Source organism: Panthera leo, chromosome A3, assembly GCF_018350215.1.
Source record: "Panthera leo isolate Ple1 chromosome A3, P.leo_Ple1_pat1.1, whole genome shotgun sequence".
Taxonomy (NCBI): domain Eukaryota; kingdom Metazoa; phylum Chordata; class Mammalia; order Carnivora; family Felidae; genus Panthera; species Panthera leo.
This window is the reverse complement of record NC_056681.1, coordinates 15,290,666-15,318,379: the sequence shown is the minus strand read 5'-3', so window position 1 is coordinate 15,318,379 and position 27,714 is coordinate 15,290,666. Positions and strand designations below refer to the sequence as shown.

The window sequence follows — 27,714 nt, the reverse complement described above, 5'->3', positions numbered from 1 at the left end:
TTATAATAAGATTTTTTTATTTTTTTTATTTTTTAAAATTTACATCTAAATTAGTTAGCATATAGTGCAACAATGATTTCAGGAGTAGATTCCTTAGTGCCCCTTACCCACTTAGCCCTTCCCCCCTCCCACAACCCCTCCAGTAACCCTCAGTTTGTTCTCCATATTTATGAGTCTCTTCTGTTTTGTCCCCCTCCCTGTTTTTATATTATTTTTATTTCCCTTCCCTGTGTTCATCTGTTTTGTCTCTTAAAGTCCTCATATGAGTGAAGTCATAGGATTTTTGTTTTTCTCTGACTAATTTACTTAGCATAATACCCTCCAGTTCCATCCATGTTATTGCAAATGGCAAGATTTCATTCTTTTTGATTGCCGAGCAATATTCCATTGTATATATATACCACATCTTCTTTATCCATTCATCCATCGATGGACATTTGGGCTCTTTCCATACTTTGGCTACTGTTGATAGTGCTGGTGTAAACATTATAAGAGTTTTTAAAGGGAATCTTACTGGCTGCTCAAAAATCTTGGAAGCTACTGCTAACTGTCCTCATTTCCAGTAATCTTGGATAGAGTGCATTTCATCTCCCTCAGTTCCATTTGCAGATTTTAAGATTCAGCAAAGAAGCATTCTGAAAGTCCAGAAAGGAGCATTCTGCTACAAGTAGGTCTGACTTGGCTAAGCCCCTCACCTTTAAATTTTGACTCCTATCTCCCCCTTCTTCATCTCATCTTGCTTGCCACCAACCCCATTCCGGACTTGAATACCCCTCACCCTATTCTACTTGTTCTTTTCTCTATAGCACATTTACCATCTATTATGTGTATTATGTATTGTCTGTTTCTCTCCCACTGAAATAGGAATTCCACAAAGGCAGGGTCTTTGTTTTGCTCATTGCTTTAGCCTCAGCACCTAGGACAGTGCCTGGCACATATATTTGATGAACATATATTTGATGAAGTGAATTGAATTGACTCCCTATCCTATAAGTTAAGAAATGGACTCTCTCTGTGATGCTGGACCCCTGCCCTATTCCCAGGCTATTATTATTTTTTTTTTTCCTCAAGTTCGCTGACATACAGTGTAGTCTTGGCTTCCGGAGTAGATTCCAGTGATTCGTCACTTACATATAACACCCAGCGCTCATCCCAACACATGCCCTCTAATGCCCATCACTCATTTTCCCCAACCCCCTTCTGAGGCTATTCTTGAAGCTCTAACATTCCATACCAACTTTGTCCTAATGCTGATCGAGGTTCTTGGCAGAGGGTGAGAAGCAGGAGGAATGGGAGAGAGACCTAGAGCTGCAAGCTGCCACCCAGCCTGTGGCCCTACCTGGCATTTTAAGGGGAAAGGGGACCAAATGGGAGTAGCCTAGCTCCATGTTCAGCTAATTTACCCCTAACTTCTGCTATTTACAAGGTTGGGCCACCCCTAGAACATAGTGTCCAGCCAAAGCACAGCTCTGCCTTTCTCCTTAGGCCTTATCTGATCCGATTTTATCTAAGGTCACTTTACTACACTTCAGGGTGGAAGCCCCTTTAACAACAATAAAACAACTGCTACCATTTGTTGAGTGCCTTTTCTTTCCAGGGACCATATAGAATACTTTTCACACGTTACCTCTCTTGAATCAACATAGGATTCCCACAAAGCTTAAAACCCATCTTATACACAAGGAGAGGTTAAACTACTTTGTTGTCACATGGATAGCAGGTTTCACAGTCAGGACTGGGACCCTGGCCTGTCCAGCTCCAATGTTCTTGTATCATTCATTCAACAGACACCTACTGAGCTCCCATAATGTGCCAGGCATAGTCTTAGGTGCTCTCTCCCTTCCCTCTGGGGATGTCAAGGAATTGTTGGAACAACACATACATTGTCCAGAGGTCAGAAACAATCACTTACTTGGAGAAGATGCAGGCTCAGTATATCTAAACAGAAATATCAAAAGCACAGTGTGCAAAGAGGGCCCAACTTTGTTTGGGTTAGAGAATCATTTGTCTAACCACATGTCCAATCACCAGAGTCCAGCACATTCCCCACCCAACTCCTTTCCTGGATCCTCCAGAGATTTGATTTTTCACAAGACAAAGCTGGCATGCTTTAGTGGGATTTAATGAGCCTTGGATTTGAAGTCTGAGGTTGTGCTTTTGAGTCCAGAGGCTCTTGAACTTGGGCAAACTATTTAACCTCTCTGACCCTCAGTTTTCTCACATATAAATTGAAGTGGATTATGCTGGTTTGGCTTGCTTCCCAGAATCTGGCACAAGTGTTCAATGAACATGCAAATGTAATTGCATCATTCATTGTAAGTGCACACAAAGGCACATGCCATTTGCAGGTGTGTGTGTGGGGTCATGAAGCCTTTCTGGAAATGAGGTGCTAACCAGATCAGGACCATGCTTGGTCCCTAAAGACAAGTGTTACACATTTTTCTTATCACTAGTAGCTCTTCCTTCTCTTGAAACGCGCTGAAGCTATGATACTCATCCTTTGGACACTGCTTCTCCCAACTGTAGTTTACAAAATGGTTGGTAAACTCCCTCCACCTGCCGATTTTCACTGCTTCCTCTACCTTTATTTCCTATTTATCTCCTCTTCAGAGGAGACGCATATCTACATATCAACATCTCTGGGATTCATCTTCTTTTGTACTTTGGTGGTTCGCCAGCATTCTTCCTGGGATCTCTTTCCTTCGCTCTCTCAGGTGGTTAAATCAGTTCATCAGAAACCAAAATAATGGCAGAAGGAGGCGCCCAGGGAGTGCACAGACTGGCATTTGCCATTCAGGCAGAGGAAAGGCAGGATTGCTCCTTTGTGAGAACTTACCAGGGTGCTCCCGCTTCTAGAGTAGCTGGCCTAGAAGTAAGAATTGGTCTTTTAACATACTATATAGAAGAGGAGTTTTCATCTGGGGAGGGGCAATTCTGCTCCCTCCAGGGACACTTGGCAATGTCTAGAGACTTTTGATTGACACAACTCCGGGGTGGGAAGGGACCTACTGGTAAAGGCCAGGCATGCTACTAAACATCATCCAATGTACAGAACAGCCCTACCACACAGAATTGTCTGTGCCCCAATATCAGTACTGCCAAGGTTAGGAAACTTGCAGAAGAATTATGGACGTAAGTACTTTTTAAATTAAAAAACATTTCTAACGTTAGCAGCATGATAAGAATTGCATGCAGTGAGGGCAGTACTTGACAAGGTGTACCTGTAATTTTTTTTGCTGTACAGCCTTTGTGGGTGGGTGTGGGAGGCACTGGACTTTGAAAACCAGGCACACTGTACCTGCTTGTCCTGGGGGATCTTTGACCATGACTCAGTAACTTGGCCCTTTCTCAGGTGATTGGGTGCAGGGTTACTGTGATTCCAGAAGATGGAGGGCAAGTTTAAGATTTATTAAGTGCACATTAGAGAAGCTGGCAGGTTCTTGCTGGTTATCCACCTCTTATCAAAGGACTCTTACTAACCCCACATCAACGATATGTGCATGTATGCATATGTGTATGTCTGTATGTGTGTAAATAATTAATTAAATCGCTTTTGACTGAGACCCATTTGATTTGGGTGGTATGGGGATAGGGGAAGTAAACTGGATGGAATTTTAGAAGAATGAAGTTTCCCCATTTATATTCTAACCTCCATATAACCTTTCTCTTATCTAGAAAGGAAAGGAGACTAACAACACTTGAGCACTAACTATATGTCAGGGAGATTTCTACCTTGTCTTATCACATTCTCATAAAAAGTCCTTGGAATAGATTTTATTGCCATACTCATTTTATAGAACAGGGGAACCAAGGCTTAGAGAGAAGACATGCTTGTACATATAATGAATACATTTATCATAAGCATGCACATACCAAATGAGTTGATTTCTATTTTTACCTTATTTATGTCCCAAATAAATGTCCAGAGGGCAAAAATAAGGTTAATCACTTTTAGAGTCAATTTATATCTTAAGAAATCCAAGAGGAAGATTTAGGAGACAATGACAGTTATATGGACTCTGTTGATCCTTCCCGATATGTTATCCCACGGAGTGCAACTCATTTTGTGAGAGGAAGACGTAGAACAAGGGCTTGGAGCCTCAGGTCTTCCTGGGAGGTGTGTGGTCTACAGTATGTTTTACTGAATCCTCTGTGGCTCTGCACAGATCCACCCTTCTCCCATCAATACCACCACTAATATGTTTTTGAACATCACTGGAGGTGGGAAGGATGAGATCCTCAGGTGAGTCTACGGGGGAGATCCTTTCTTTGTCTTTCCCAGTGGTTCAGGTGTGGTAACTGAGGCCCAGAGAAGAGACTGATTGGCTCATTATTGCACAGAAAATAAGGGCTGGGGTCAGCTTTAAAGAAGAGTTCCTCAAGCCCAAAACTTTTCTACTGTTTATGGAACTAGTGTAGCTTTACCTTGTTATTTTGGAGAGAATGTTCTCTCTGTTTCTCACCCAAGCTCCAATTCTTTCTGATAATTAGATCCTTCCAATGAGAAAGTAAGATAGTAAATGACCTCGGTGTTGCACACTTCTGGACATCCATGTTCTTCTAAAGGGCACCTCTTCCAAGGTAAAATGTAACTCAGAGGAATATGGGGTCCACAGCATATGATGACAAGCTTCAGGAACCAATAATGGGGAAGGACTCCATTGGACACATCACATAAGGGTGACAAACTCTCTGGCAATAAAAAAGGTCTCTTGTGCTCATTCAGACTTTTAGGCTCAAAGTCCCCTTCAGGTACCATCTTCCACCGTATCCATCAGCATTTCTAATTGCAAATGCAACTCTGGTTATTTTGAGCAGGAAGGAAATTTATTTTTAAAAAATTTGGGTAGTTCACAGGATCACCATCAGGACTGGAAAATAAGACTAGGAGAATGGCTGGGAACAAGGAAGGCTGCAAAGTTGAAGCCACAGTGAACAGAACACTGGGCACTTGTACTGTCTTGCCCCATCAATGCCATCACCATCATCCCTGCCAGTACTGTTCCCAGAAAAAGGATGAGGCTGTCTGTTGTCACTGTTGCCATCAGAATGAATTCTCCATTGGCCTTGCTTCCTTGCCTACTGGCTCCTAGTTCAGTGTCTGCTCAATGTGGGAGTGTCTGATTGGCTGAGCCCACGATAAGTACCTACTTCGTAGCTGCAAGAGAGGCTTTGAGGGAGAGTGTCTATGCTAGTAACTACCTGCTGTCTCTCAGCTGTAAGCCCATCCTTTCACACTCTTCTCTGTGATGCAGCCAGTGGGACTGTGAAAACTGAGTTTTCCCTCATTCTTTTGCCAGTTGCGTCTAGTTAGACTCTGCGTGGGAGACACATAGAAGAAACTGAGGGGAAAAAGCAAAATGAGGGGAGATGAGGCAACAGAAAGAGACATCAAAGAATCAATCACAATTGAAAATAGAACTACCCTAAGAACCAGCCATTGTACTACTAGGTATCTATCCAAAGGATGCAAAGATGCAGACCTGAAGGGGCATATGCATTCCAATGTTTATAGCAGCGCTATCCACAAGAGCCACATTATGGAAAGAACCCAAATGTCCATTGACTGATGAATGGATACAAAAGAAGTGGTATATATACACACAATAGAATACTACTCAGCGATCAAAAATAATGAAATCTTGCCATTTGCAATGACGTGGATGGAACTGGAGTGTATTATGCTAAATGAAATAAGCCAATCAGAGAAACAGTTATCATGTGATTTCACTCATATGTGGAATTTGAGAAACTCAGCAGATGAGTATAGGGGAAGGGAAGGAAAAATAAGATAAAAATAGAGATAAGGCAAACCATAAGAGACTCAAATACAGAGAATAAAGTGAGGGTTTCTGGGGTGGGGGCCTGGATTAAATGGGTGATGGGCATTAAAGAGGGCACTTTTGGGGATGAGCACTGGGTGTCATATGTAGGAGATGAATCACTGGGTTCTACTCCTGAAGTCACGAGTACACTGTATGTTAGCTAACTTGAAAATAAATTTTTTAAACAAACAAACAAACAAACAAACAAACAAATAAATAAATTTTACCTGGTTTAAAAAAAGAAAGAAAGAAATGAGGGGAAATGGGATTTTTCTTCCTGTTTCTGGCTCCAGTCAGCATGTCTCCAACAGCAAAAAACAGTTACACCTCCAGCTTCTGGATCCTTTTGGCAGTTTTCAAGCCACATGTATTGCACCTCCCCAGACACACCAGCACCAGCTGGATGCACCTCCCAACCCAGTGGGCCCAGCACTATCTGAGCCAGGTTCCCCTCAGAGGTCTGAACGCCAGTCACAAGTGCATTTTAGAAGACTGAGTCCCAGCCACACAGCCCCCATCTCTCTGTCCTGCCAGAGGCGTGAGCTCCAGCTGTGCCTGGGCCCCGTTTATGAGCACCTAGGTCTGAGATTCCCAAATAATTTATTCTCTCAAATCTTGGAGTCATGGACGCACTCCCTACCACTGCCAGTGCTCATATAACCAATTCTCAGCATTAAATCCTCTCTGTTTGAGATACTGAGTATAGTTTCTGTGACCTTTACTGAACCTTGACTGATAGGGAGTCTAGCTCTTTCAACTTTTATAGTGGAATTCTGGTTTTACCTCATATCAAGACTCCCTGTAGGGACTTCTTCAACTGTAGGAATGGGATTAAGATGTAGGAATGGCTGACAAAGAGCCATTATACACATTCTGATTTCCAACTAGGCCATAAAATCTGGCAACACCTTGTCACTCTTCAAACCTGGATTTTAACTTCAGCTTTGCTATTGATTTGCTGTGAGGTCTTGGACAAGTCTATTTCCTACTAGAAGCTTCCATTTGTACACGTGTAAAAATAAAAAGGAAAGTTATTGGGGCTGAGGAACTCAACATTTCCTGAGTTTCCAAATCATCTCCAGCTTCCTCTGGGCATCTCTGGCTCTGGAGACAGCTTCCAAGAGAGAATAAAGAGAGGGAAGATAAGGGGTCCTGGGTCTGCATGACACCATGAGAAACACTCGAAGATTCTATTTTGAGGTGTCCTCTGGGTTCTAATGGGCAGAGTAATGAGAAAATAGTTGATAACAAAAAAAAACACAGCATCTTCCACTGAGGACCTTGTAAGGTAGAGTGTTCCCTCCACTCAGCCCCTGAGGGCTTTGAGTTCATTCCTGAGGACAGCAGGTGAGAAGACACTGTCAACTGCAAAGCACACTCTGGCCATTTCCAAGGGCTGCTCTGGTCCATGGACCTTCTAGGGCAGAATTATTTTGTTCCAGTCATTCATGTATGTAAACATAATCAAGAACTGAGAGGTACTAATGGGATGGACAAACTTCAGGTCCTTATCAGATTTGGCTGGGTACCTGAACAGCCATAGTTCTTCAAATTGAGAAGTACTCTTTGACATTATTAATCCATCACCCTCGACTCATGGACAGGAAACTGAGGTCCTGAGAGGAGCATCCCTCCACCCTACCCTGTCTCAACCAGGTCATACATTCAACCAGGGGCAAAGTTGGGATTTGTATTTGGATATTTTTATTCCAAGATAAGCGTTCTTCCCACAGGATGTTGACCAGTGATGACTTGAAAATTTGGTCTGAATCATAAAGATGTACAAAGACGGGTTTCCCAGGAAAGGAGACTAACTCTCACAGATGTGTGCAGGCAAGGGCCACGTAAATGTGGGAGATGCCACACACAGGAGCCATTTGGCTAGATGGTCACTCTGCAAAACTGCCAGATTAGCAGGGCTTTGGGGGTCTTCCAGACAATCTTTCCCCAATGCTCCCACTTTTAATGATTCTAACATTCATCTAATGATTTTAATATTTTCTCCTGATCTCCTTCTGTAAAAGGAGCAAGCACCAAGATACTTCTTAAGCCTTTTTCCCGCCCACTATCAGTGGATTGGCCCTTAACTATCATCTAATCCACAAATTCTGAAACTTTAAAATCACTTGGCACTACTTGTTAAAAATGCATATTTATGGTGTCTTGAGGACCCAATTTTTATTTTGTTGTTGTTGTTGTTGTTGTTTAGTTTTTATTTCATAATCATAAAGTTAACTCTGCAATCCAGCTAGACTTGGAGGAGAGTAAGGAAAATACGAAACCCATAGCACTGCAACAAAAGAAAAAAAAAGCTTATAGGATATTTCAAGAAGATGGAGGTGAGGGGATGCTCTCCTGATCTAAAGAAGGAATGGTCTGGTAGTTAAGATAAAACACAAGTCAAATTTATTAGATTTGTCCACAGTCAGCAATAGTGACCTTCTTGCTGTTTGTGCCATTCCTGGGCCTAAAGCGCCCCATGGCTTTCACAATATTCATGCCTTCTTTCACCTTGCCAAAGATCACATGCTTGCCATCTAACCACTCAGTCTTGGCAGTGCAGATGGAAAACTGGGTATTGTTTGTGTTGGGTCCAGCATTTGCCACGGATGAGATGCCAGGACCTGTGTGCTTCAGGATGAAATTCTAACCATCAGATTTCTCCCCTTATAGACAGACTAGCTGCCAGTGCCATTATGGCATGTGAAGTAAAGTCTCCACCCTGGCCAATAGTCCCAAAATAATCCAGTGAAAGAAGAAAACTTTATCACCTATTTTTTTCCTCCCCAGTGTTCAGAGCACAAAAGTTCTCTGCTATCTTTGGTACTGTGTCTGCAAACAGCTGGAAGGAGATGTGGCCCAAAGGGTTGCATCCCACCTTGATATCGAAGAACACGGTGGGGTCAATTGTGGCTGGATGGTGTCTGCAAGGCCTGAAGGACATGTATTTTAGACAGCTCCTGCCCACCCCAAATGACCTAATGTAAGTGTTTGTCAATAGCATTTTCAGAAATACCCAACAGTTTAACCAGCCCTTTTTAAAGAGGGTGAAACTGAGCGAAGTGGAGAGGAAAGGAATTACTGAACAGTAAGTGGACCCCAGACTTTCATTAGAGCTTCTTGATTCAAGTTGTACAAAACAATGCACTTACTCAAAAGATACATCCAGGTTTTGGTGTGCGGTGGTGGCCAAACCTCCTGCTGTGGGGCTCAATCCTCAAGCCTGGCACCTTCTTATCTTGCCCAGTCCTTTGGGGACCCCTGTCATTCTTCCCCATGCCTTTTCTCTCTCCCATCCCTCCCCTCCTTATCCTTCCTCCTCCTTCTACTTCCTTTCCATATGTTCCTGTTATCTACCTATTGCAGCGAACGAAATTTCCCAAAACATTTTCTATTTCTCACTATTTTGTGGGTGGGTACTTTGGGAGGGAATCAGCCCAGTGGTGCTCTCCTGGGATGTTCACCTGGTTGCAGCCAGATATCTGCTGGGACCACAATCACCTGAAGCTCTGCTTGGTGGAAGCTCATTCATGTGGCTGGGACGTGACACTGATTCTCAGGTAGAGCTTTTCTGGGGCTTTCTTTTGGCCAGAGTGTATGATTGGGCCTCCCCAGCATGGTTGTCTCAGAGTAGCTGAACCTCTTACATGGAAGCTGCTTCACACACACCCCCAACAAGCATCCAGAGAGGATCGAGAGCACTTTTCCTGGCCTATCCTTGGAAGTCACACAGCATCATCTGGCTTTACTCTCCTGGTCAAAACAGTCCCAGCATTTGCCTGGACTCAAAGGGACAGGATGTGGACTCTACCTCTAGACTGAAGTATGTGAAAGAATTGTGAGTCCCTGCTTTCAAACTGTGTCTTTCCCTCCTTCACCCCTCCTCTCTTCCTCCTTCCTCTGCATCTTTTCTTTGCTTTCCCTAAGTCTTCCTCTCATGCCTCTCCCCAGTTACCTTCTATTTGTAGTGACTGTGCTGGACTCTGGAAGTGTATCCTTTATTGAAAGCTCAGGGAACAAGTCTATGAGCCTTTTTGGAGATGGATCTACCATGAAGTTGATGGAGCTCAAGGCTCAGGATCCCTCATCTGAGCAAACCTACTTCCATTCCTAAGCATCTTATGACAATTTTCCCAGGGCCACAGGGTCACCAGAGTTCCCATTTTGCAGGATTTCCATACTCCTCTCTCTTTCTTTTGGTGTTCCTGGAGGACCCAATGACTTCTTGTTCTCCGAACACTGCACAGGAGTAGATGTGAATTATTCATTCTCACAGATACCAGACCTCACAGAAAACTTTATTAGGGAAACTGGTGGCTTCCAAAGGATACATGGGGGCCCCGAGAGTTGAAGAGATAGGATCTCACACTGAGAAAGGGCCAAAGGGTAAAGGGCATTATGTTTGGAAAGAAGCTGAGCTGGAGGAAAGAGAGTAAGCAAATGCGGGGGGTCGGTTTTGGAGCAGCCAATGTCTTGGCAGCTGAGGAAGCCAATAAGAAGCATCAGTCAGGCACACATGGAGAGAGCCCTGGATTACAACCAAGTTCTGGAGGTTGTTCTACTTCTCTTTATCCTGCCCAGGGAGTTGGTGACTCTGCAAGATAACAGAATAGAAAAGGATGAGATGCTTGGGCCATACTCACCTTAGGAACCAAATCCTATAGTTAATGGAAAGAAGGAGATGGGGTCATATTTATATCTTTGCACAGGAAGAGAAAACAGAAGTGGAGTGATTTTGGGGGCTCATAGGGTGATCATGTGCTCCGTCTTTTCCTGTCAAGACCCAGTTTAAGGCTGTTATCCCAATGTAGTAACGAATGGCATCCCCTTTCACTGTCAAATTTCTCTGTTTGGTCAATAAAGCATGTGGTTGTCCTAGCTATAATCACCTTAAAAAGGAAAATGAAGAGGACGGGTGATGGTGCATGGTGGCCAGCCCTGGGTTCTGGGCTGGGTCACTGGGCCTCCTTCTGACATGGTCTTGGGCACTCCACCACTTGTGCTGCCACTTTCTGCACCCCGTTTCCATCTCCTACTTGCCAACTTCCCTTTGACTACTGCTTCTATTCCCACCTTCTCTTTCCCAAAACGTCCTCTATTTACCCTTTGCAAGGTGCATTCTTATCTCATGATTGGACTGATTCTGTCAGCTCCAGGCCCGCCAACTTCCTGGAATGGACCAGTTAACACCCAGACCTCCCACGGGTGCAAGTGAACTTGGGAGATGGGACCCCTGGGACTTACACATATCTGGGCAGAAGGACCTGCAGACAGCTTCAGACTGGAAGTTGTTGTTGTTTCCAGCACAACCACCGTAGGTGAATTTGGAGCAACTTTTGGTTTCCTTGTTGTACCACCAGCGTGGAATGACGGCCAGGCAGAGGCCAACTTCCTTGGGCAAACTGCATACGTCTGCAGGGAGATTGCAGAGCAGTACTCTTTGGGTTCTGCCTTGCTAGAGAATATTCCAGGCTTGTGGATAGGCTTGGAACAATGTAAGGCATGATATTTTTAGAGCTACATGAACATGCTAAAAAATATTATGCTGCTCTACTCCTCCATGCTTTTGCACATGCCTGGAGTGTCCATCCCTCTTTTGCTTACTAGGTGCAATCTTATTCAGTCCTCAAAACCATCCCTAGACATCAAACTCTTTGATGTCTTTCCTGGCCCTATTCCTCACTCTTTGCTTTTCTTTATTGCTTTTTTTAAATTTAAATTTTTGCTCTTCTTGTTTTCAATCTTGCACACATATTGATCACTTCTGTGTAATTATTTGTTCATATTTTCTGACTCCTCCATCAGAATGTGAGGTTTGCACCTTATGTTATTTTGGTACACCAGTTCCTAGCAGATAATCTGGCACTGAGAGGATGCTTTAGGAATATATATCTTGCACTTCAAGAAATACTTATCGAGTAACCATTTTGTTCACAATACTACAAAGTACAAATAGAGTTCTTTAGAACCTCATAGTCTAAAGCATAACAACAACAGTATTTATTAAAGTTCTTAGCACTTGACACATATTAACCTATGACCTTATGAGGTAGGTCCTCTTATGGTCCTCATTTTGCAGATGAGGAAACTGAGGCTCATAGAGGCTAAGTAACTTCCCTAAGGAAGATGACATAGGGATTTGAACATAAATACTCTATTGCTTGTGGGATCAAGACAAGATCCCTTACTCTGGCTGGCAAAAACCAACGTTGTCAGAGTCTTGCCTACCTAGCCTGGCTTTACCATCCTCATATTTCTCTCTCTTATCATGGGCACGCTTGCTCTCTGGTCTCTAGACTTTCTAGACTTGAGCAGGCTATCTCCTCACACAGGACCTTCGCACATACTATTACCTGTGCCTGAAAGCTGTTCCCTCCAATTTTTGCCTACTTACAACCCATCTTTCTGATCTTATATCTTGGATCTTTTCCCACGAAAACCTTCTTGCTTCCCTGGATTATATTGAGTAAGCAGAGACCATCATGGGTGTAAGAGGCACCAGGAAATACTTGTTGAAAGAAAGAATGAATGAATGAATAGTCCTTGATGGTCCTCTTTAGAGCTCAATCATATGGGCACAGCAGAAAGAGTGTAGGAGGTCAAAAATGGTTAGGGAAGGCATCCTGGATTTATACAGACAAAGAGGCCTGGAAAGATACTTGTTTCTTAGAGCTATCATATCTCCTGATGCCATGTTGGCATTTGATAGGACCTCCGTGGTTCCTTGACATCTCAGAGGATCGCGGAAGAATAGCCAAGAGACCATGTGGTCTAATGCCTATATCTTTCTTACACATGGGGAGACTAAGGCCCATAAAGGAAAATCTCTGTTACTCACACCACATACCTAAATAGGGGAGAAAAGAAATAAACTCCATCCCAGTCCAGCACTGCTAGGATTTGTGTCAGGCAGAAGATGCATCCAGACTCTTGGTCAGAGACCAGCCATCATTCAAGGGGAGGGGTCCAGCAATGCCAGTGCTGATGGGCAGAGAGTGCGGGTCAGGAGTGAGGGCACTGGATAGTTCAGGGAGTTTGTGTGTTACCTTCATCTGGGTCTACACATTTCTTTGCACAGTTAAATTTGCAACACTTCATCTTCCCCGAACAACGTTTTTTCCTCCCACAGTGGTCGATTTCTTTGAAACTGCATGGTGGTTTGTTTTCGGGACACTTCTCTGAGGGAGAAAACAAGGGAAGAAGGGAGGCCAGAACCCTCCAATGCCAGGCCCAGAGCACCACTGCAGAGTTAGAGAAGCCTTTTTTCACTTCATCGTCCCCAGAAGGTAGTGACCTTTAGATGGCACAGGATTTTCACACCACTGTCCCCACTCCCAACCCGATAACGACTCACCATGTAGTACCTACACCCAGCCCTACCCCCAGCCCCACCACTCATAGGATGCTCTCCACTAGGACTACTCTGGTCACTTGGCTTTCTTGTATTTGGATGTTCCCTGGGTGGGGGCAAGAGTGCTGTAGCTCCTCCAGGTGACTGAGATCTCCATTTGTGGAGTCAAGTGGCTGGACTTTGAATTCTGTGCAACCCTTAGTATGACAGGCATTATCTCTGGACCTTGCCTCTTTCATCTGCCTATAGAGTTGGTTTGAGGATTAGGCGACAAATCTTGTAAGCCATCGTCAAGCGGCCTGGGGCGTAATAATGATAACTAATATTAACGAGATGCTTACTGTGCCCTTGTCCTTTTCTCCTTAATTCTCATGACACCTCTGTGGGTGAGTCCTATCAATATCCACATTTTATAAACAGAGGAATCTGCAGCACAGGCAGGTTATGTGAACCTTTCCAAGGTCACACACAGCTACCGAGGAGAGGAACCAGGATTTGAACCTGCAATGAATGTATGGCTTCACTGCTGAGTGCTCAGTGTATTTTAGCTGCTACTTAAGGGATCTTCATACTTCCGCATTTCAAGGGACTTCCAGAGACCATTCTTTACTCCAAAAGCAAGGACCTTCTGGGGGTGTGGGTATGGGGAGACTTTTGGGGCTGCAACTGGGAGATTTAAAGCTGCTAAGGGTGGTGCTGGGCTGGGGGGGGGGGGGATCTTTCTTATAGGAAAGGTCCATAAGGTTCCAGCACCTTTTTAGTCCATCTTATGGCCCCCTGGTCTAGAAGGAATCCCTCTCATAATGACAGTGGGGAGTCCATTGCTACAGACTCAGGTCCCTGTGCTCGTGGAATGCATCTGACCAGGAGTTTGGGGTCTGAGAAAAGGACTGAGAATATCTCCCATTTCTCCTGCCCAGGGTCCCAGGCTGAAGGTGGAAGTGTTCCTCCTCTGTAGAATTCTTTGTTTCCCCCTCCCAGAAACTTCTGTTTTTCTACCGGGAGGGCTAGTCCCTGATACTTACTGCCAAGCAACCCCTCAACCAGCTCAGGCTCCTGAACTCTCCCCAGGAGGATGAATAGTGCCAGGACTGGCACAAGTCCCAAGGGCCCCATTTTAAGAGCTACTGGCCTGGCTGCTGGCAGGAAAATTAGGAACTGCTCCGCAGTAGCTCCTGCTTCTGATCTTTGGCTGTCCTGGCACAGGAGCCACACTTCCTGTGCCGGGGAACGCCAAGTCCCCGAGGCCACCGGTGGGAGTAGCTGGCACCCACAGCACCAACCCTGGGGGAAGGAGCTCTTGAAAAGCAGCTCCTACTCCTCAGCTGGCTGCGGCTCTCTGGCTCTCTGGTCAACCAGGGAGAGAGGCAAAGCCTGTCTGGGACTTCTAGACTCCCTTGGAGAAAGGGAAGTTCAATTCCAGCATCTTCCATTTTCCAGTGGAGTTTAGAGATCAAGAATATTCCAGTTTTCTTTCCAGTCTTACCCTTCTCCTGACATGTCTATTTGTCTCCTTATTTTTCTCACACTTTATTTTTCTTCTTTCTTTTTTTTTTTTAATTTTCCTTACATTTATTTATTTATTTTTGAGAGACAGAGACAGAGCGCAAGCGGGGGATGGGCAGAAAGAGAAGGAGACACAGAATCTGAAGCAGGCTCCAGGTTGTCAGCACAGAGCCTGACGCGGGGCTCGAACTCACAAACCACGAGATCATGACCCAAGCTGAAGTTGGACACTCAACCAACTGAGCCACCCAGGCGCTCCTATTTTTCTTCTTTCTGTGCTTCCTCCTTTTGCTGTGTGCCTGCCTTTTTCTCTTTTCCTGTGAGTCTTCTTCCGGGTCTCTTTCTCCCTGCCCTTCATTTCCCTTCTGTCCTTCTCCTTTTTCTTCTTTTTGGGCCATCCCTTTTCTTTAACCATCGTCAAAAAGTAAAGGTATTACCATGTGTAGCATGTGGGGAAGGAGACAGGTTTATCTCAGGTTGGACCAAATCTTCAGAAAGTATTTGTCAAGATCATGCTGCTTTGAGAGCAGGAGAGGATGCCAGCACTAACAGAAAGCCTCTATTATTGGGTGCAATTTGGAATGGTTGATGCAGGAGGGAAATAATAACTATCAGTTATGACATCAGAACCAGCAGCTATGGGGCATGAAGATTCTTCCATTGGGTTCTCCAACTTAAGGTTTGAAGGTTTAATAAGGCATGTTCTTGGCTCGCCTCTGATTTCACCTGTAGCTACAGGAGACAGACCTGGTGCACATTTTTGTTTTTCCTAACCCACTTTTAGAAAAATTGAGGTGGGATTCACATCAGATAAGATTAACCATTTTTAAGAGGACAGACCAGTGGCTTTTTAGTACCTTCACAATGTTCTGTAACCACCACCGTTGTTAGTTCCAAAATATTTTTATCACTCCAAAAGAAGCGACCTTGCTGCCTCAATTGGAAGAGCATGTGACTCTTGATCTCGGGGTTGTGAGTTCAAGCCCCACGTCAGGTGTAAAGATTACTTAAATAAATAAAACTTAAAAAACGAAAGCAAAAACAAAAGAAAACCTTATACCTACTAGCAGTTGCTATTTCTCCCCAGCCCAATCCCATCCCTGGCAACCACTAACATACTTTCTATTGCTATGGATCTACCTATTCTGGGTACTTCATAAAAATGGATTCATACTGTAGGTGACCTTTTGTGTATGACTTTTTTTTTGCTTAGAGTAACGTTTTCGGTTTTTGTGGCATATGTTAGTGTTTTGCTCCTTTTGTGGCCGAATGACACCCAGTGCTTAGAGACAGCTTCCAACTTCAAGTGTCAGAGTCTCTACTTCTGTGCTATGGGTTTTCTCTGGCTCCCTGACATCTTGCTAAGCTTGCATGTGGAAAAGTCTGGAAGAGCAAGGGCTTTAATACCCCCAGGCATCCAGGAAGGAATGGGAATCAATGACTAAATGACTCAACTGCCCCGTCACTGGAGATGAATGCAGACATTTGGACACATGTTTTACAGCATTCCTTAGAAGGCCCCTGGGAGAATAAGCTGCAGTTTCCCCCCACGGTAACCAGCTTATAGTCGACTCCTCTCTTGCCTGTATCATTTACCCGATCCCCACCTTGTGTGTCTTGAGAGATCTCCCAAGTAAACTGCTTTCACGCATGTCCTTGTCCCAGGATTAGTTTCTGGGGGATCCAAACTAAGGCAATGCCCAAAGACCTTTGCCTTAAAAGGGTCTTACGATTTTTTTGAAGAAACAGAGGAGGACAATGTCCCTGCAGCTCTCAGCTCTCGAGAGCTGACTGTTTCCCCTCCCTTTCATTGTGTCACAAGAGGCCTCAGTGACCCTTTATTCTCTGCAAAGTGTAATGTACCAACAGATGTGAATTATTCAGCTTCAGAGGCACAAGACTACACAAAGTACTTTATTGGGGTAAATTGGAAGCTATGCAGGGGGCTCTAGACATTGGACATAAAGAAAAGAAGCACAGAGATGGGTCAAAACAGAATGATACCATGTTTAAGAGTCTGAGATAGAGGAAGGCGAATGCAGATCCTGGGGCTCCGTAAGGGGAAGAGCTGAGGTCTTGGAATGTGAGAGTAGAACAGTGGAAACCAGCGTGGACCATTGGTCAGGCACACAGACAGAGCCTTGGATCATGAGCCAAATCCTGGTGGTTGTTCAGGTACATCCTTAATGCAATGAGGATTATAAGCCTGGAGAGAATGTAGGACAGGATCAGTTAAGCACTTGAGCTCAGCTTATCTTCAGAACAAGTCTTGAAGTTATGCTCGTATGTCTTTGCACAGCAGATTAAAACAAAGTGGGTTTGCTTTGGGGAGCTATGGCTTCCTCCTTAAAAGCGGAATTGGATGTGGTTGGGAGCAGATTGCTGGCAATCCAGCACTAATCTGGACGTCTTGTGACCTCTCTGAAGTTGGTCTCTGGGATTTCATCATGTCTGCATCCTCCTTCCATCCCTCATACTTGCCAGCTTTGATTCATGACCATGTCCCTTCCCAAACTCAATTCCCAGAAAGCTGCTATCCAACACTCTGCCAGGTGCATACTTACCCCCCAAGTGGAGCTGGCTCTGCCAGCACTGGTCTGCCAAGGACGTAGCCAACCCTGAACAAAGCAACCAACACCCAGACCTTTCAGCATGGCCCTAATGAGGTTGGGAAGCCCCAGGGACTCACGTTTTTTGGAGCACATGTTCTGGCACATGTCTTTGGTTTGGAAGTTGTTATTGTTTCCTTTGCAGCCACCATAGATGAACCTGGAGCAGGTACCCTTTTCCTTGTCATACCACCAACGATGAAAAAAGGCCATGCAGGGGCCAGTTTCTTTGGGCATATCACATATGTCTGTAGGGAGACCCCAGAGTTGAGAAATAAGAGTGCCCACCCCTCAAAAAAGGAGCTGTTATTGTTACCCCTGGACACCACCAGAGATGAAACTGAGCAGGCTCCTTTCACCTTTTCACACCTCAGGAGCCCAGACCCATTGGTATATTGTGCACATTGTAGGGAGACCCCAGAGTGGAGCTGTTTGGGTGTCTGCATCCCCGGAGAACATCGGTCTCTCCCATTCCTTCTGGTCACTGTCCCTGTTATCTTCCTGAGAGTGAGGAGACTAATTTGAAGGCTCTGCTCCCAAATCAGTGTGTGTATTGACCTCCCACATTACCTGTCTTGTCCTTGACTTCCTCTTCTGTACAATGGGAATGCAAAATCTCACCCTGCTTGTGGCACAGAGCCATCCTGAGGTACAAGTGAGACTGCCTTCATGGCACTCGAGGTTGTGAACTCCTTGATTATATCTGAATGTGCAGCTTCTAGCAGTGCCTGGCATAGAGTAGCTGCTCAGTAAATACATCCTGAATGGATTAAAGATATGGAAGTGCCTTGGAAATGGCAAATTATAAACCACATACTCTGCCCCCTAAACCATGCCAGGAAGAGAGAATATGGGATCATGAGTAAAGGGGAAGTCCACTCAGGGAAGCCAGGGACTAGTATTTTAGATGGTCCAGCACCTTTCTTCCCTCAGTTAGCTTCAGTCCTGTTATGGGTTGGATTGTGTCTCTCCCTACTCACCCCGCCCCCATTTGTATGTTGAATCTTAATCCTCAGGATTTCAGAATGTGACCCTATTTGGAAATAGAGTTGTGGCAAATGTAATTAGTTCAGATGAGTTATACTGGAGTAGGATGCATCCCTAATCCAACAGGGCTGGTTTCTTTATAGAAAGGGGAAATTTGGACACACACACACACACACAGAGAGAGGAAGAGAGAGAGAGAGAGAGATGTGAAGCTGAAGGCAGAAGTCTACAAGCCCAGGATTGCCAAATATTGCCAGCAAACCACCAGGAATTAGAGGAAAAGCATGGAACAGATTCTCCCCCTCATAACCTGAGAAAGAACCTGCTTTGCCAACACTTGACCTTGGACTTGTAGCCTGTAGAACTGTGAGACAATATATTGTTGTTTAAGCCACCCAGTGTGTGGTCCTTTGTTGCTGCAGCCCTAGCAAATGAATGTAGATCTGAACTCAACTCTGAGTTCCATGAGGGAAAGCTTCCCATAGCTGAACAGGCAAGTCCTGCTGATTCTTATCCTCCTCTTAGCTCACCTCTCTGCCACTCTTTTTAAGTCTTGGTGTTTCATGCCTGGACTGTTGGGATAGCCTGGAACTGATCTTCCTGGCCCTGTCTCTGGCCCTTCTAATCAGTCCTTCATTCTGCCTGCCAGAGGGAAGCACCTACTGGACCTGAAGCAAAACTGATCATGTCATTCCACAGCTAGGACCTTTACTTCATGGCAAAGTCTTCCACTGACCCACAAGCCTTTTGTAGTCTGGATCCCGCTTGTGGGTCTGCACCACCACCTGACACCACAGTACCATTTGAGGTACATGCTCCTGCAACCTTCAACACCCCATGCTATCCCACACCTCCACACCTTTCGCTTTCATTTCCTCTGTCCACCCCGCTGTTGTTCATTAGCGACAGTCCCACTCTCCCTTCAAAACCTTCCTCAGACATCAGCTCCTCTGTGATGTCACTGACTCCAGTCTAAACCCCACACCCCCATAGCTTCCTGGACCGATCCTTCATTGTTCCACCATGCTTCTGAATCTCTTGTGCATGGTTGTCAATGGATTCCCTCCTCAGTCTTCTCCATGAGGTCATGAGCTTCCAAGGGAGCAGAGATTGTGTCTGATTTCATCTTGGAGCCCCATTCCTAGCAGGTGGTCTGGCATAGAATAGGATCTTGCAGAACGTTGAGGGTAAAACAAAATGCACCCTGACCTGAACCGAATAAGCCATTCATTGAGCACCTACTATGTGCAAGATGCTTTTTAAAATAAATATTTATTTTTGAGAGAGAGAGAGACAGACAGAAAGTGCCAACATGAGCAGGGGAAGGGCAGAGAAAGAAGGAGACAGAGAATCCTAAGCAGGCTCCACACCATCAGCACAGAACCCCATGTGGGGCTCGAACTCACAAACCTCGAGATCATGACCTGAGCTGAAACCAAGAGTGTGACACTCAACTCACTGAGCCACTCATGTGCCCATCAAGATGCTTTAAGAGACAAAAGGCATGGCCTCTGCTTTTTAGGAACTCCCTAAACAAATAACTTAAGCTAATATGTGTCACTTGGCTAAATTGTGTCCAGGAATTGCTCTAAGCACTTCCTGTGCATCATCTTGTTTGGTCCTCCAAATAGCCTTTAACATTGGTTCTTTTCTTATCTGGGGAAAGTGAGGAACAACAGGGGAAAGTTGTTAATTTGCCCAGGCTGGTGACAGACTAAGACTTGAACTCAGAAAACCTAGATTCAAAAACACTCACCTTTATTTTATTTTATTTTATTTTATTTTATTTTATTTTATTTTATTTTATTTTTTAATGGCATGCTTTTATTTATTTATTTTTTTTCAATATATGAAATTTATTGTCAAATTTGTTTCCATACAACACCCAGTGCTCATCCCAAAAGGTGCCCTCCTCAATACCCATCACCCACCCTCCCCTCCCTCCCACCCCCCATCAACCCTCGGTTCTCAGTTTTTAAGAGTCTCTTATGCTTTGGCTCTCTCCCACTTTAACCTCTTTTTTTTTTTTTCCTTCCCCTCCCCCATGGGTTTCTGTTAAGTTTCTCAGGATCCACATAAGAGTGAAAACATATGGTATCTGTCTTTCTCTGTATGGCTTATTTCACTTAGCATCACACTCTCCAGTTCCATCCACGTTGCTACAAAGGGCCATATTTCGTTCTTTCTCATTGCCATGTAGTACTCCATTGTGTATATAAACCACAATTTCTTTATCCATTCATCAGTTGAAAACACTCACCTTTAGGCAAAGGAACAACTCACCATCCTCTTGCCCACTCTGCCCCATTGTCCATTGTCAAGTCCTGCTTACTTTACTGCCTAGACATCTTTCAAACACAGCCCACTCTTCTCCATCCCCTCAGCTACCTCTCTGGTCCAAGCTACCATATCCTCTTTTCCTGAAATCCTTCTGTTTCTCCTCTGTTAGTGATAAAACCCTGATCGCATCACTGTCCACCTCAGTGGATTTTCATTGCTCTTGGGATCAAAGTGAGATGCTAGCCCACCAGACCCTATGTCACCAGATCCTTTCCCTCATGCCGTGCTCATACACACTCTTGCTGTCTGGCCTCTCTAAGCCCCACCATTGAGCCTTTGTGCATGTTATTCCCTGTGCCTTGAAATCCCTCCCATCCACTCTTTGCCTAAATTTCCTACCCATCCTTCTGAACTCAACTTCAGGTTTGCTTTCTCAGGGAAGGCTTCCTTACCTCCCTGACCACACGAGTCAAATCCCATTATGACTCTCAGAGACACTCAATACATATTTGTTAAATAAATGAGTAAAGAATCTTTGATAGTCTTTTTGGAGCCCAAGAAGATGGGCATGGAGTTAAGATTGCAGGAACAAAGGAAAAACCCTCTGGTCTGCAGTAGTCAAGGGATGTTTCCTGGTGCTAAATTGAACTTAGAGAAGCAGACAGACAGCCCCTCAGCAACAAAAAGCTGGTAAATACCAATAGCTTACTTATCACTTGCAGCAACAATGTGCCAACAATGGCCACATGGAGACTAAGAAAATCATGAGTTAGAAATAAACAAAAAAAGAAAACCATAAGAGTGAAAGCAGCCAAGAGACTATCTGCTTCAATCCTACACTCACATTCTGTTTGGGGAAATCAAAGACCAGATTGGATGAAGATACTACCTAATGTCACACATAATATTAGGGGCAGTGATGGATGTAAATTACAGGTCTCCCCGTCCAGCAATCTTGCTGAAAGACCAGCCCTTAGTAAAGCAGGGATGATGCTACACAGGTGGACAGAAGGTGAGGGTGTGGGCAGAGGGGCTGGTTATTCTGAGGCTCCTAGTATTACCTTGGTTGAGGTCTAAACACTTTTTTCCACAGCTGAAGATGCAACACTTCTTGTTGTCCAGACATTGTCTGTCCTTCGTACATTCATCCCTTTCTTTGAATTCACATTTCTCTTGGATTCTGGGGCATCTCCCTAAAGGAAAGGACAGTTTTACAACCGTGAATCTTAGAGGGCACAGTGTCCACTCTTCTCCCAACCCAAGGCAACTCTGTAAAGTCAGGGATGTTTGCTTTCTCTTTGCTCATCCACAGGAGTCCTTTTCCTTAGGGTGCTCTCATGTATTTCCAAGCACTGCCTACACTGACTTCCCTTCTGACCGCTCTCTACCTTCTTACCCCATCTCTAGTTCCACCCCTTAGCCCCATCCCCTCTAATGCAGGATTTCTCAAACTTGCCACTCTTTATGATCATTATTTATGGGAGGAGGAGGGCTGTCCTGTGCACGGTAGGGTGTTCAGCGTCTCGGGCCCCTATCCACCAGAAGCCAATAGCACTCTCCAGTTTAACAATCAAAAATATCTGCAGATATTGCAAATGTCCCCTGGAAGGCAAAATCGCCCATTGAAATCCACTGGTCTAAATTAATCTGGTCATTTTGGCCTGGTTGAGGAGTCAGTGTTTTGGAGTTCCTCCCAGGGGCGCTATTGCACAATGATTAATAACACTCACCCTGGCGTCAGAGAGTTGGGTTTTTAAATTCTACATCTTGGTTTACCACTCACCTCTCTGAACCTTGGTTTCTTCACTTGTAAACTTGTTTTAGCCTTACAAAGTTGTTGAGGAGGAAATGAGACAAAGTGCATAAAGTTACAATCATAGGAACTGATGCATAGCAATGTTAACTAACGTTTATCCACTGTTTACCATACGCCAAGGACTTTTCTGTGCATTTTAAATGCTATCTCAGGGCGCTTGGGTGTTAAGTGTCCAACTTTTGATTTCAGCTTAGGTCATGATCTCACAGTTGGTGAGTTCGAGCCCTGCATCGGGCTCTGTTCTGACAGTGCAGAGTCTGCTTGGGATTCTGTCTTTCCCTCTCTCTCTGTCCCTCCCCTACTCCTGTTCACACTTTCTCTCTCAAAAATAAACTTAAAAAAAAATTTAAATGCTATCTCCCATAATCCTCCTAATACCTCTAAGAGGTCAGTTCTACTGACATCCACATTTTGTGCAGGAGGAGACTGAAGCACATGGAATCTAACTAACTTGCCCTAGTTTATGGCTACTGAACAGTGAAACCAGAGTTTGGACCCACCATGTCTGACTCCAGATCTCTCTAACTCCCTACTTTCTGACTGTTGACTAAATGGTAACCAATTGTCATTATTACTCTATAGTCATGGAGGATTACTGTCTTCAGTTCAAAGAAACTTCTGGATACTGTCTTTTATCCCAAAGGTAGGGAACCCCTGGGGATGCAGGAATACTTCATAAGACTACATTTGAAAGAATCAGGAGTTGATAGAGATAATATCCTGAGAAAGGGGGCTATTTTTTGTGGGGTAAGGGGAAGATCCCCTAGACTTCCCAGATTCTTAAAGCCCCTCCCATAAATGCAAGATCCTGTGACTCTTCCTTCCACCCCCAATCGACCCTCCACTTCAAAGGGGCTGAAATTGGGGGTTGCCTCAGGTCCAGATGCTTGCATTCAGAGAGGGCATTTCCATAAAGGGGGAAATTGGAAGAAATATTCCAAATACCTCCCAACCTTGGACCAGGGCTAACATGGTGGGAAGCAACTCAAGTCTTAGCACCTGTTCCTTGTTTCATTCTCCCAGCACCCTCCCTCTCTTCAGCACGAAGGCTGAGGCCCCACTACTTACTGGGAAAGATCCAGTCACCGAAACCCTGGACATTCACTAGAAAGGCGGATAAGACCAGGATGCTCAAAAGTCTAGAAGACGCCATTCTGAAGAAGAGCTGGCCTGTTCAGTGGTTCCAGAATATGAAAATGTCTGGCCAGCCTATTTCTTCAGTAGTCAGTATCTTGGATGTGAGAACTGGAGTGAAGCCAGACGCTTCTTATCCTGCCGGGAACGCCAAGTTCCTGAGATCGTCAATGTAGCCAGCTGGCATCTACAGCCCACAGCTCTGGGGAAGAGTCTTTTCTTGGATGGTTCATGATGCTCAACAGCCTGGGCTAGGCTAGGCCCTCTGGTCCACCGTGGGGTGTGGGCAAAGCTTATCTCACTTTCCATGTGAACTTAGGAGTACATGCCACCATCAGGGGTCTTGATAACTTTGAGAGTTACGGAATGTCCTCATTCTCCATTCACTTTCCACTTTATCTGCACACTAACTGCTATGCCCCTTTTGTTTATCTCTGACAATGTATCTCTATGGATGTCTTGGTATCTCTTTGTTTAGATGCACTTCTCTGTGTTGGTGTCTGCCTTATTCTCTTTTTCTGTGGGCTTCTCATGGTCTCTGTGTCTCTTTCTCCCTCTCCCACCATTTCACCCAAACTTCTCCCTTTTCTCTTTGGGTAGTTCATATTATTTGACAAAGGCCAAAGAGTAAATATGTTACCACAGAGTGGAGTGTGAGGGAGGAGGAGCCTGTCAGCAGAGTTTTCAGATACTGTTTGTCAAGGTCATATTGCTTTGAGAGCAGTGGAGAATGTCAGCAGGGCTTCTAGTGAGTGTCCTCCATCCATCTTGTTGTCTGAGGAGGAACTGTAAAATGGGGAGGCCTGCCTGAGAGACCACACCCCAGTTGAAGTGCATAGACAGTAGAGTTGCTGGCTTCTGACTGGACTGGTGAAAGGGCCCTGGAGAGAGTGCTGGAGAATTTGGCAGCATTCCTACATGGACTCCACGATGCCTGCCAGCCAGCCAGTCAGTCCCGGTAGAGGGAGAGACTCTCCTTAGAGAGTAAATGTTGTCTGTAGGGTCCCTGTTTCTTTCTTCAACTAGCTGTTGCACTTTGGGTCAAGTTGTTCTCCATTTGTCCTACATGATGGGCAGAAGCCAGACAAAGCCAGCTGTATCATCAGTGAGTGACTATATGGTCACAGAATTTAGGATCACAGACAGAGCCCCCTGTGGGAATCTGTGGTGTGTGTCTCAGCCTATTGACAGTGATATTCTCAGCTAGGAAGGCCCGAGACACTCTTGGGGGCATATTTACTCAAAGTGAGGCCCACAGACATTCCCTTGACAGACATGCCTCCACCACCATGGGGAAGCATTGTGGTTGGACCAGCCTTTGTGGTTCTTATTGTTATCACAGGACTTACCTCTGCCACACCATCAGGGAACTTCAGAGCACACAATTTATTATTACTCACAAGCCCTGGAGGGTATATGGCATGCCAGAAGGCCACACAGAAGGTTGTGGACAAAGAGAAGGGTAGGAAGTGTGGACCTGGGACTCTCTGCCTTTATTAGGGTCCAAGGGTGGAATGTCTAGGGTTTCATGGATTCACTTTTTATTGGCGAATTTAAAGCATATAAAAGTGGGAATCAGGGTGTGGGGAGGGAGAAGCAGGGTCACTCGGGTGGTCTGTTATCTGGGATCCTCGAGGCCTTTCCAAAGGGGGAACTTCATGGGTGAGGACAGCCTGGTTCCTTATCTAGCTGTGTTGTTAATATCTGTGTTATACAGCTGGCGCTGCATTTATTCGATATGGATGTCTTCGAAATGGATGCCTCAGCACTCAAAAGCTTAGTGTCAGGCACTTACATTAAAATAAAAAAGCTGCATATCAGGCACTTATACCACACAGTCCAATCCCATCAGTTTCTGGATCCCACTGAACCCCACAAAGGGAGCAGGGAATCGAATTTCTAACGAACCACCAAGATGTCTTGAGCAGTGCTGTCCCTCCCCTCTTATTCTATGTCCCTCCCATACTCAGGCCAGGAGAGAATACAAAGCTGAACCACCTGGTGCAAGGACTCTGAGGGCACACGTCCATTTCTTCATCTTAGAGGGGTCATAAGGCCCAGAGGAGTGCAGATTATGACTCCATGTCACCAAGTGAGTGAGTGTCTGAGATACAGGTAAGAGGGAAAGGAGTATCTGAGTTCTTGTCAGAGGTCACTGTGGAACCTTCTGATATTGGTGTGAATATAATATCTTACTATGGAGTTGCAGGTAGGGAGGAATAGTGCACACAAAGGGGATGAAGGTGATGTCCATAGTGGGGACAGAAGCTAGGGACCCACAGAGACTGTAAATGTCCAAATGGTTCCCAGTGCCCCAGGGAAGGCTGAATTCTTCTCTAAATTTTCTTGAAAGTAAATGAAAACTCAGAAATTCTAGTTGTTCTATCAATTCTGCCTTGCCTAATTTCAAGTCCCACCCAAGGGTCTCACTTTTCAAGCAGATGAGATGAAATTTATGTCTTGGGGGCCTAGGATGAGTGACCTCTTTTGCCCCTTCCCTTACTCAATTTCTTGAAGAAGGCTGAGTAAGGATCCATGTGGATCTTTGCCCTCCTTCCCTTATCTCCTCTCACCGATGGTCAGTCATGGTGCCCTCCCTCTACCTCAGCCACACTTCTATTCTAGCACCAATCTGCTGGTCAGAATGAGGGACTCCAAGGGGTACCAAGGTAGATGGCCTCTACCTGGAGATTTCTGCTTGTTAATTAGGCCAAGACGTTGATCAAGCTTCCTGTGCTTGGCTTTCTGTGTTGTTTTCTGTGCCTCTAAGTGTGTTACTGAGTTTCGTGTTTGTTTCCTCAAATAAACCCTGAGCTCCATTGAACAGGTCTGTGTCTAGGACCTAGTGTTTAGAACATTAATAGGGCCAGAATAAACACTCGGTGCAAACTACTGGATGAGTAAGGTAGCTATGTGGACAGATGGATGGCTCATAGTATGATGAATGGGAATATAGTTGGAAGAATACAAAGGATGGGTGAGGGTATCATGGATATTTGGGTGCATGAATGCCTGAACATGGCTGGGGGGATGAATGGCTGGGTGAATAAATGGATTGGATTGAACATAAGGATGGATAGGTTAGTAATGGGACAAACGGGTAATTGATGGAAACTCTGAATGGCAGGTAAATGAGTGAATTGTTAGGTGGATGGAGGGGAGATGGGTGTAGAAATGATGGAGACCTATGTTGACAGGTATGAGAGAATGTGTTTGTATGAAAGATGAGTAAAGGCTAGATATAAAACAGGCAGCTGGATATGTAGAAAGAAGGTGGGTGAGAAGGGTAAGTGGGTGGATATATGAGTGAGAGAATGGGTGGAAAGATCAATAAGTTTAAAGGTATTTCAATGCAAGCTAGGTGAGCGGATAGATAGGTGGTAAATGCTTTGAATGATTGGTGGATAGTGTGGGTGGGGTGGAAACATGAGTATATTGAAGAAAACATTATACAAAGTTAAAGACAAAGAATTATGTACAAAATCAGTTATACTACTTTAAGGTAATACATTTGAAAATAGAGAGAAAATGGATCAATTTTAGCAACGTATAAAAGGCCGAAATTTACAGAGGAGGAGGTAGAGAGCCTATATACACTGTAAGGTAAAGTACAAGAAAAAAATTAGTAAAAATAGGGTTGCCCAGGTGGCTCAGTTGGTTCAACACCTGACTCTTGATTTTGGTTCAGGTCATGATCTCACAGTTTGTGGGATCAAGCCCTGTGTTGGGCTCCAGGCTGAGTGTGGAGCCTGCTAGGGATTCTCCCTCTCTCTCTCTTCCTCTCTCTCTCTCTGACTTTCCCCTGCTCGTGCTCGCTCTCTCTCTCAAAATAAAGAAATGAACATTAAAAATTTATAAAAAATTATTTCAAATATACCACTATAGAAGAAACCTTACCTAGTTGCTTTTGGAGCTCAATTTTGTGTAGCCCTAAAAAATAGAGAATATTATTAAAATATTATTATGGAAATTTTTATTTAAAATATTACAGACCATAGGTGGTGCCTGGCTGCTCAGTAGGTAGAGTGTGCAACTCTTGATTTCAGGGTCATGAATTCATGCCCTACATGTTGGGCATATATATTACTTAAAAGAAAATAAAAATAAATTGAGATATTAAAATATTACAAATCATAGGAAAAATAAGTAACCTCCCAATTAGTTTTCCATGTTAGTTTGTTGAAAGTAATATGATTCCAATAGCAA

At 44.6% G+C, this 27,714-nt stretch overlaps 1 protein-coding gene and 1 pseudogene across 1 annotated transcript; both read right to left on the bottom strand.

Moving 5' to 3' along the window:
* Nucleotides 1-8,234: 8,234 nt before the first annotated feature.
* LOC122214833 lies at nucleotides 8,235-8,769 on the bottom strand (annotated as a pseudogene).
* A 7,798-nt stretch (nucleotides 8,770-16,567) lies between these two features.
* LOC122215485 (eppin-like) lies at nucleotides 16,568-23,699 on the bottom strand. Its single transcript, XM_042930836.1, has 4 exons — nucleotides 23,443-23,699; nucleotides 21,620-21,751; nucleotides 17,372-17,539; nucleotides 16,568-16,888 (listed from the first exon to the last, which is right to left on the bottom strand). Exons 1-4 carry the CDS (start codon nucleotides 23,525-23,527, stop codon nucleotides 16,881-16,883), a joined length of 393 nt encoding a protein of 130 aa, XP_042786770.1. The 5' UTR covers nucleotides 23,528-23,699; the 3' UTR covers nucleotides 16,568-16,880.
* Between the last annotated feature and the right edge of the window lie 4,015 nt (nucleotides 23,700-27,714).

Bases quoted from the DNA above. Each gene is read 5' to 3' on its own strand.
- LOC122215485 (XM_042930836.1), bottom strand. From the start codon at position 23,527: ATGGCGTCTTCTAGACTTTTGAGCATCCTGGTCTTATCCGCCTTTCTA. The intron at 21,752-23,442 runs GTAAGTAGTGGG...CCTTTCCTTTAG, and splicing joins CGGTGACTGGATCTTTCCCA to GGAGATGCCCCAGAATCCAA. The intron at 17,540-21,619 runs GTAATACTAGGA...GTCTCCCTACAG, and splicing joins GTGTTTAGACCTCAACCAAG to ACATATGTGATATGCCCAAA.